Below are 10,458 nucleotides of genomic sequence, written 5' to 3'. Positions count from 1 at the left end.
TCATGACTTCATAAGAAAAAGAAAAAACCATACCCAAGGATATCATGGTGTACATCTAACACCCTTCACATGCTACAAGCTGTTAATCCCTTAAATATGTACCATTAAATCTACAAGAGTGACAAAAGTTGAAGAATAATGTTCCCTACTCCTTTGTTGGTAAATATGGACAGTACGGATGGCAAACAGATAAATGACATCTCCATGCAGTACCAGAAACATCCGGTAGAGGGAACCGTTACATTCAGAATAAATAGACATGATTTGGGAAGGTTTGAGAGTCATTGTGTGATAACTGAGAGCCGTGACCCGAGTATCCTGAGCTGATATCTGAAGGGCACTTATGCCGAATTAGTGAGAGGGTAACTTAAAGAGAGTTTTAAAAAGCTGCACGTCTTCTGGCTTCCTTCAATGTTATTCACTTTCTCCTCTTGCCTTAGCAGTGCAGGTTTTTCTCCTTCAATTTCATCAACACTTTGTCTGCAGTAAAGGTATTTCCTTATCTACAAAAATTGGGGTTAAAGGTATGAAGATTGTGTTGCGAGACCACATGGCTGGTTCCAAATTATTCAGATTTCCTGTGTGATATACTAAAGATTATTTTTTTTAAACAAGTCAAAGGTTTCCACGCAAATGTAAGTGAAATAAAAATATTGTAGTAGTGAATGAGACATGCAGTAGCAACGATAGCATAATGCCAGAAATGGTATACGCATTGCAACAGATTCAAAGGTGGATGGTGAAAAGAACAAACTAAATTAATTGTTAAATTTAAATGATTCTCTGAACATCCATGGATTATAGTTTCAATCTATTTTAATCAAGATTTTCATGGATTCGTGCACATTCTCCACTTCCTGGTATCAAACAACAAACATTTTACAGTGCTCAGGATGACTTCATCTACATGCAACAATTTTGACTTTTTTTTTTTTTTTTAAACAAAAATGCTTCAAATTCATATTTTGAATGATCACTTTCCCCCCCTGTAAACCTCTCTGATATAAAAAGCTTACATTTAGATATGATAAAAACAACTGAGTCACTGACTCAAAGCAAATAACTATAAAATATGATACAAAATAAGCAGCCCGAGCATCTTCAGGTCATGGTGTTGCTCACAGTCCCATCACAGAGGGAAGCACAGCAGCACCCGTGGATGGAAGGAGAGTGCATTCAGTCCACTCAGACGGACTATCTCATGTCCGAATCTGGGACTTTCCAGTTCAACTGGAAGCCTTTGTCGTAGACTTCGTAGAGCACTTTCGTCACGTAATGATTCCCTCCTTCCTGATACAGCTCCAGGTACTTCCTGTAAAGCTTCAGGGCCGTGCATGAGTCCTCCGTGCTGTCGTGGGTTTCTCCCTGGATGATGAGGCCTGTGGACATGAAAAAAAGGTCAGGAATGATTAAAATGAAAGTGTTCAGCTTCAGATTACAGTGTGGATATGAGGAATTGACACGTACTCTTTAGTGCATGAACTCAAAAAAGCCTCTAAATACTTTGTTGTTCAGATTTAATTCCAAGATGGGTTTGATGACAACTAAAACATCATGAACTATACTGACTTCGGTAACATGAGCGGATTATTCAGTTTACATATTTGGATCCTAATCCCTCTCACTGTAATAATGTGATTTAATTCGATTAAAGACTCATATTTGGATTATTTGGATTTGATTTTGTTTTTTTTGTTTCTACTAACTTACCAAGAAAATACCAAGCAAGGAATTTCAGAGAAATCATCCTCTTGTAGGGCAATCGGAAGAGGTCGACGGTGTCGATAACTTGATCTTTGGGAACCTTAAGAAACAGAAAATAAAAAACATTAAAATCAAAGCACATCTATAAAAAAACATCTCTAAACTATATGAACTAATTTGAAATATATAACAGATGAAATAACGTACCACTAAATTAATGACACGAAAGTCATTCTGCAGGCCGTGGCCGACGAAGCGAACTCCTGCATTGATGAGGAAGCGTAGCTTCAGGTAGGTCGACTTCAGCGTGGTCACGTGCTTAGAGGATACTGTGGCATCCAGGTCTCCAGGTTTGATTCCAGAGTATTTTGTCAAATAGTCGACCACCTGGAAGAACAAATTGACAAGTTAGCGGGTGGATCCTTGAAACATTATATATTCATTCTTTTAGGTCATCGTGGTCTTTTCTCTCTGCAGCTTCTCACCTGCTCCTGAGTGGAGATGTAGTCATCGATGAAGGGGACCCCCTCGTTGGGTCCCTGACCCCTTACACAGGTGATCCTGGCCACAGACATCTGACTGGGCGTGATGGTCGATTTGGTGCCGTCGCTATGCAGCACTGCTTCCTCCTGCAAACGCACACATTCAGGGGTCAATTTTGTTTTAAATACTTGAGTCAGATTAGCTGAACTACTGAAAATATGTATTAGGAATATTTAAAATTGTTTTTGATCCTATATTATAATTAATGATGGTATCATAGCCAGACTTACCTCACTGAGCTTTACAAACTCAGCGTCCAGCCCCACCAGGTCACCAGCCTGCGGCATCTCACTGACTGTGAGTGGGATGAAAGTGGCGTCTGTCTTGCTCTGCTTCTGAGTCCGATATAAGTCGGATTTGACTTCAGACTGATTGTGCTGACACTCACTGCGGAGGTCGTATTTGGTGTGGTAGTTTCTCTTGGCGTAACACAGGATGGCTGGCACTTTCCAGCTCACATCAAACTGTGCAGCCTCAGTCTGAAAACAAAAGGAGAAACATTTTTAAATGACTGCACACATTAAAGTTAGCATGAATAAACAAGCAGGAATCTTATCTAGGATCCTTACCTGCTCAATCGGCTCAATGAGGAAGTCATTGAAGAGGTACCACTGCTGGCGAGAGACTCCCTGAAATAATAAAATCATTTTGAATGTTAAAAATGAAACTTTTTGTAGTCAGCAGATGTCAAATTTTCTTATCTAAGCGTCGCTCACCTCTTTTCTTTGATGGTAGGTCTCACCCACTTTGATGTGTGCGACCAGATTACCACCCGCGCCAGTGTCCAGGATGTGCGGCACCGTGGCCACCAAGTCATACAGAGAAGCTCCCTCCGCCTGTTCAGCAGCACTTAACTAGTAACAGAAAGTGCAAATAATTGTAAGATAAACTTTTTCATTTCACAACAGTTGAGAAATTCATGTGTTACAGAAACAAAAACACTAAAACCAACCTATAGTTCAATATCTACAGATTAGTGTAATAATGTTTTAAAAATATTGCTCCTGGAAATATGGTTTTAATCTTGAAGTGAAATTTTAACTTGGTGATGAAAAGTTACTCAATTATTTCTTCAAGTGCAAAGATCAGCTGAAAATCTAAAGTCCTCACCTCCTCGCCCTCAGGCCAGCTGCTGATCTCCAGTCTCTGACTTTTGCTGAGGGACATCTTGAGAGTGGCGGGGATCCACACGTGACGCTGATCCTGATCTGTCTTCTGCATGGATTTGTTGAAGGTGTACTATAAAAACAGAAACATGGGCAATCATGTAAATAATGAACAGATAAATCAGTTTCTTTGTTTCTTTTAACTGTATTTAAACACGGTGAATCAGTGGCTTACCTCGGCCTGAACCTTCCAGAATTCGGCCTCTTTGCTGCTGTTCACCTCACAGTTTATCACCAAAACATCTGGGAGACATCGAATGTTGCGTGTCTGCACCTACAGTGTAACACAAAGAAATGATTACCCTGCACAACAGGTAACAATCAACCATAAATGAATTGTCATTATGAGTGAATGAAAGCTGTAACTCACTGTGGGCTGATACTTGTCACAGTTTCCACACCATGTGTGAGATCTCTGCTGCAGGCAGATGCTTTTCTTCAGGATCTCAGCAAAGTCGTGCTCCTTTATTCTTTCTCCTGAAGTGTCAAAGTACAATGAATATCAGTGTATACATCAAATCAAGCAGATATTTCCCTCTGCTCATTCAAAAACTAAATTCATTCAAACCATTATATAATCATTAATAGTTCAAGTTTCAAAGACAGAGTAATTCACAGTCACAGATATCCATGCTCTCAGTGCTCTCAGACTCACCTTGAGAGTCAGGGTAATGCATGTTGAACAGCAACATGAGGGAGGAGTAGACTGTTTCTATGCCACAGAGACACGGGCTGCGGTTCTCAACTTCAGAACAAAACAGCTCTCTAATGACAGAGTCGCCAGGGGAGCCCAGAGAACTGCAACACAAACACAAATCAGTTTCAGAAACCAGAAGGAAAACTCTGCATTTATAAACAAACATAATGATAAGACTGGGACAGTGTCCAGTAAGAATGCAGGTCAACAACGATGTGTTTTACCTGCTCCTGGTCGTCCTGTAGGCCCGTGGATCCTCCTGCTCCTGTGTCTCCTGGAAGAGCTGGTAGAGGATGAAGTGATTCCATCTCTGGATTAAGCGACCTAGCTTGACTGTTCCTGTCGTCTCCTCATAGTTTGAGAGGATCAGGCCCATCTCTTTGGCTTCAGGGACGTTTCGAAGTGCTCTGAGGAAGTTGCTGGCCTTAAGGAAGAAGACATTAGAGGTTACTTTGGGCAGTCACAACAAAATGAGATTTCAAAGTAAGAGCCTTGTAATCCCCAACAGATTGAAAAAAAAGAAAGAAAGAAACTTACCTGACATGGATCTCCTTGTGACAAATCCAACATGTGGAAGAGGAAGCCGAGTTCACAAGCCAAACAAAACTCCTTGTGGCACAAATGATTCTGAACAAGGCAGCGAACTGGCTCCAGGAAGTATAACACCTAAGATGCAAACATAAAAGACCCATGGAACATTTGACAAATTGTCTCATATTAAAAATTAAATGTACACATTGTGAATCTTCAGCTTCTTACCTGGATCATGCAGTTACAGTAGGCGTTGGGAATCTGCGGCTCCAGGCCAGCAAACAACGTCCTGTTGTAATGTTTGAAGTCAAAATCTTCCCGTCCACGTTTAGAGTATTTAATTGTCACCTGAAGCACAACAAACACATCTTCGTCACATGTTTGGGAAATCAAAGCTTGTACCAACACTCTAGAAATTGTTACATCTTAAAATTAACTGTATCTCTATGAACACCAGGGTGAAACGTAGCAAGTCCAACCTTTCTGTACTTTTCGGGAACAATGTGAAGGAGCGGCTCTTCATCACTCTCTGTTGGAGATTCAGGGATGTGGTTGTAATAACCAGGTGACCCTTCTTTATTTGCAGGGACCTGCAAACAACAAACAGGAAAAAAAACTTAAAATACACCACGTGGAGATGGGTTTAACTTTTTTTGTAAATTTATTACAATATTGTAAAAATGATAGTTTAAAAGAGAAACAAGTTTTTTTTTACATACCTGGTTACAGGGGCAGGCAGAAGGATTTTCCACATAACTGTTGAAGCCAACAGTTTCAATAGTTTGTGGGATTTCTGGGTCCATCCCAGGAACCCACCTGTTGAAAAGAAACATGTTTTAGATGGAAACCTTTAATGGGAACTACGTGAGACTCTAACCATTTATATCAACTGGGGAAGACTCGACATTATCTTACAAACTTTTATTGAATCTGAAAACAATATGTATGAACGCTCTAATGCAAACTCTTCAGTCTCGTTAGTGATTGTGTTACCTTGAGCTGGGTGTAGCCTGGGCAGTGGGGATGGGAGAGCAGGGCTGCAGGTTATGATTCCAGGCCAGCTGAGGCTGTGCATCCACAACGCAGGGCTCTCTGGAGTAGACGTTAAACATAACGTCCCGAGTATCGGACCAGAGACGCACACATCCCCCCGAATCTCCAAAGGCTAAGGCTTGTTTGCTGGATGAGACCTCAAAACTTGTGAGACAGTGGCCGTTTGTGTTGACGTGGAAAATATCCGCCATGTTGGCGAGGCCAGTGGGCTCACAGAACTGACACTCACCTGGAAAAAGACACAGAATGCAGGCAGTTATAGCAAAGCCACAAATCACACAAAGAAATTGTGTGTCACATTTATTGGCCAAACATAGTAAGACTATGCTACAGAAAACTGGACTAAAGAATCCTGAAGCCAGCTTCATACCTGTCTGTGAGATGATTGCGAGCCGTGACGTGTAGGTAGGAAGGAAGCGCACAAAGAATGGATCCACATGCACCCAAAGGGGGGTTGCAGCTCGCATCATGCGGAGGTCATACACCATCAGGAAACGTTCATTCAGCCCTCGGCTGGAGAACCCACTCACAGCCAAAAGGTTTCCATGAACATCAAAGTCTGACAGGCCGCCAGGAAATGCGTCAAACTTTTGTGTCCTAAATGTGCGCAAGTCTCGAAGGGTCACCTGTTATCAGCAGAGGGTCAGTGTTAGAGAGATATAAACCAAACCTCATCAAACTGATCCAATCAGGGGATACTTACTTTGCCAGAAGGGTGCCCAAAGACGAAGAAATGATTGGTCTGACGCATTAGTGTCACTCCAGGTGCCTCCACTGTGAACTGGAAGGACAATCAAGACAGCAGACAGTCAGACACTCGCTGTGAAGTCAGTTGTATGATGTGCCAGTGGTGTAAGCATAGATAGTTGTGGATTTTGATAAACATAAGCCTGGTGTCTTACTTTTTGAGTTTCTTGAAGTGTGTTCATGTCAATTTCAACCACATAGTTTTGTAATCCCCCCATGAGCAGCATGTTATCAGTCATGAGGAGACTGTGCATATCAGCTCCTTTCTCCATCCTGCAAAGCACCAAAAATGGCCATTAATTCAATAACATAAGGAATAATTTCACAGCTTCAGATCATCAACAGTCAATGTAACACTTACCGATAATCAAACATGACGAGGCCTCCACGAGTGTAACATCTGAGGTTGCACTCAGAAAGGAACAGCACGCCTGTTTCCAAACTCTGTATGTGTCTGATGGCATCAGTTGCGTGCACTTGGAAAGAAGAGTAGTGTGCCATCGTAGGTCCAAGGAAGGATTTTACATGACCCTAAGAGAAGAGCACAAATATTATTACAGAGTGCAACGTTTAAGGTGAATGTAGAAGAAACAAACTCTGCTGAAGCATCATTTTGGCTCTTACCGTGTAGTTTCCCATCCAGAGCATTTCCTGCTGCTGGTCAAAATGTGTTGCAGTGACAGGGATGCCAGCTTCTGAAACTTTACTGTGCAGCTCAGAAAAAATCCCCTTCCTTACGTGCACAGGTTTAGGAACGGTCACAGCCAGCTCCTGTGTGTACACGCCCATGTCTTGGTGGAGGTTTGGATTCAGATATGAGTTCATGGAGGGTTCCAGTCCCCCAGGAGTCCACCGAGGAGAGCAGTGAGGAGTCCAGTGAGGAGAGTTCATAGTCCTGTGATGGTTGGCCCAGTATTCACCTAATCTTGTGCTGAGAGCTTCAAAAATCTTCTTGAGTTCAGCTAAATCAGCCTGCAGAGGAACTGGAACTTCTGTAAATAGTAGTGGAGAGAGCCGGGTATTTAACCTCCACTGGGATTCAAGGCGGTCCTAAGAGTCGTTGACTGTCCCTGTATTCAACGTTAGGCTCACAGGTTTTAGGGTCTGAATCAAGGTGGGTGTGGCTGAGTTTACATGAATACAGGTGTGAATTCTTTGGGAGACGTGGGCATCATATCATCATTAAGCCCACATTAAGGTGTCAGAGGGGGGTTGACCCAGTTTTTGCCTGAGCGTATTGTTTCTGAATTGCACCAAGATAATGAGTTTGATCAGACTGGGAGGACCTCGTTTAGCACGCTTAATCCACACCTTGATTAACAGCCGTCGTCAACATGTCGTCAAAAGCACCAAATTCCTTGGTGTCCGAGATGCACCAGATGTTGAGTTTGATTCTTCTGAGCTTCTCCAACAAATCTGCTGCATGTCGGACGACAGTTATGTTACACATATTGTAACAAACTAACCATGATTTAGTCAATTAAGTGGTCCTTTAGCATGACTGTTGTTAAAATTCACTGGATTAATGTCAGAGTTCAGTCTTGATCCTGTGTATCCAGGTAGTTGTTCTGAAGTGGTGATCAAAAAGTTGTGGAAATGGATCCATATAGATGAAAAAGATTATCATCAGTGGTGAATTCAACATTTCAGTAACAATTAAAATAAAAATTTACTGGATTAATCTCAGAGTTCAACATTGATTAAATAAAATTAAAGTTTTAAACTTTACAGGTTTTATTTTCTCATCCAATTAATGAAAAATACAACTTTTGGTTTAGTCCTAGCTGAAACCATATAATCCAAATTTGATGCCCTCATTGGTTGAGTCAGTTCAATTGAAGCTGATAGTTGACTGTTGATTAAAGATAGTTTCAGCTATTGTCTGTTATCTGTTTCCGTGGTATTGATTAATCTTGGAATGGTGATTGTTTGGTTTTAATTAACAAAGGACCATCAGCACTTATCCAAACTGCATTTGTGTGAATAAAATAAATGACAACCAACATTCAAAAACACAAAAATTAGCATTTTTATTGATTTCATCATGTTCCTGTTTCCATCAGTGGTTTATTCAACAAACTAGTTATAACAAGTTTATGATCTTACAATAAAGACACTTAAGTCATTTTCCTCAGCCTGTGCTTTTCTGGGTCAACTTCCTGTTTCATGTTTGACCCACTCACCTGTGTCACAGCAATAGAACATGAAAATTTAAGCTTTTTAACTTTTTTAGCAAAGAATTTAACTCATCGGGCGAGGAAATAAACCCTGTGTAGCCTTAATTCAGCTTTTAACATGTTTAGTGTTACTAACAAAGAAAAGATCCACAGACATGATTTGGGCCGAAACAAAAGAAAAAGTCTTTTATGGGGCAGGGTTGTTGGAGACCAGGCGGGGCTCATTTATGATTCACACCTTGATACCAGCTTGAAACCTGTGACCCTAAAAAACAAAGACAAGCTCAACGACTCTCAGGACCACACCAACCATAAAATTAAACAACAGTTTGTCCCATTTTTGGAAAACATCTTTTGCTCCTGGAGTAAAATAAAACAAATACTATAAAGATTAGTTTCATGTGGTTTGAGCGACTTCCTGTATCTGTCCTTGTGGCAGCAGAGTTAGAGAAAGTGTGCAGCAGATTAGTTTGAGTTTCAAACACAATTTTTCTAAATGTTGAAAAATCCTGAATATTTAAATACTGTTTAAGTCTTCTCTGATCTTTTATCTGACTTACACTGCAGCTGCCATCTTGTTTTTAAAAATGACTGCCCTCCAGGAAAAATATAATACATATATTTGTATTACATGAACATTGCCAAGTAATTTACTGGCTAATAACTTATATTTATCAATTACATTTAGTACATTTAGGACCTCTGAAGGGTAACATCCTCTAGTGTCTCAAAAATGTTTTTACTTGCTGGTTTGACACAACCTGAGCTGTGATCTGATGAATGTTAACATTCAGTTCAACCTTTATCCCATTTATCTACATTATATTTCATCCATATGCACAATGAAACAAATTGTTTATACATTTCTCATTTTACTCAGCTTTTCAATCAGGTCCCAATCAGATATTCTTTCATTGATGTTTTGAATATGAGAGAGGGATCGAAATAATAATGATCGAAAGGTTGCGCTCCCGCTCTGTCTCTCTGTTTCTGCTCTTCAGGAATAATTCTGATCAGTTATGGAACAGCAAAACTGAGCTGAACTTGTCGGTCTTGCATTCACTGTAATGTACGGTTATGTTGGTTGTTGCTGTAGTTTCCCTGCTTTGTTGTTCTCTTCTTGCATGTTTTTCCCCTGGCAGGTGATCCAGTTAATTTTAGTGTCTTTTCTCTCTGTTCCATCTATTTTCTTTCCATCTCCTTTGTGGAGCCTCTTCCCAACTTCTCTCGTCTTTCTCTTCCTTGTCCACCGGTCCTGTCTGTTTAGATTGTAGTAATTTAAAATAAAATAAAATAAATAATAAAGATCGAAAAAGCTATAATAATAATAATAATAATAATAATAATAATAATAATAATAATAATAATAATAATAAAAACAAGATCCATTCGCGCAGGTACATTGCTACACGCGCAACTTAAGTTGGTGATTTGGCGTCAGTCCCAACCATTTCTAACAGACGAGCTCATCCTTATAGAAAACCGTGTTGATTCTCCTGCAGCATCCTCTGATTTATCTGAACTGTCACACTGTTTTCAGAGAGAATCTTTTATAAAACTTCTTACACTCTTGTGTGTGTACGCCGCTGCTTTGCGCTGCGTTTAGCTGGGAATTGCTGAAATTAAATGTTTACATCTTTGTATATGAATCACATGAATTAGCGCACTGTACATCACCCAAAGAAATTTCCACTCACACGGGTAAATTCATCATAAAACTAACATTGCACCTCTTCGGGTAACCACGAAAGCAGCTTTGTGAGCCAAAAGAGGTTTTTGCGTTGCGCGGACTGATACTAAATCTGGACCTGGATATCAGCTTCACACCAGCCATTCGTAG

The 10,458-nt window shown here is 40.5% G+C and overlaps 1 protein-coding gene across 1 annotated transcript; it reads right to left on the bottom strand.

Moving 5' to 3' along the window:
* Positions 1 to 1,194: 1,194 nt before the first annotated feature.
* On the bottom strand, positions 1,195 to 7,891 carry LOC146550636 (PAN2-PAN3 deadenylation complex catalytic subunit PAN2-like). The gene is made up of 23 exons (XM_085259967.1): positions 7,753 to 7,891; positions 7,066 to 7,433; positions 6,803 to 6,972; positions 6,597 to 6,714; positions 6,398 to 6,475; positions 6,065 to 6,320; positions 5,635 to 5,923; positions 5,361 to 5,457; positions 5,121 to 5,231; positions 4,870 to 4,989; positions 4,648 to 4,776; positions 4,335 to 4,534; positions 4,069 to 4,211; positions 3,784 to 3,890; positions 3,589 to 3,687; positions 3,358 to 3,486; positions 2,964 to 3,101; positions 2,817 to 2,876; positions 2,478 to 2,726; positions 2,190 to 2,333; positions 1,912 to 2,091; positions 1,711 to 1,804; positions 1,195 to 1,379 (listed from the first exon to the last, which is right to left on the bottom strand). Exons 1-23 carry the CDS (start codon positions 7,889 to 7,891, stop codon positions 1,195 to 1,197), a joined length of 3,603 nt encoding a protein of 1,200 aa, XP_085116093.1.
* Positions 7,892 to 10,458: the final 2,567 nt, after the last annotated feature.

Source organism: Mchenga conophoros, linkage group LG20 (assembly GCF_057382185.1).
Source record: "Mchenga conophoros isolate Kocher_MC1m ecotype Shallow Benthic linkage group LG20, M_conophoros_male_GT1.1, whole genome shotgun sequence".
Taxonomy (NCBI): Eukaryota; Metazoa; Chordata; class Actinopteri; order Cichliformes; family Cichlidae; genus Mchenga; species Mchenga conophoros.
Note: the sequence above shows the minus strand (reverse complement) of the source record. Positions and strands in the feature narration are given on the sequence as shown.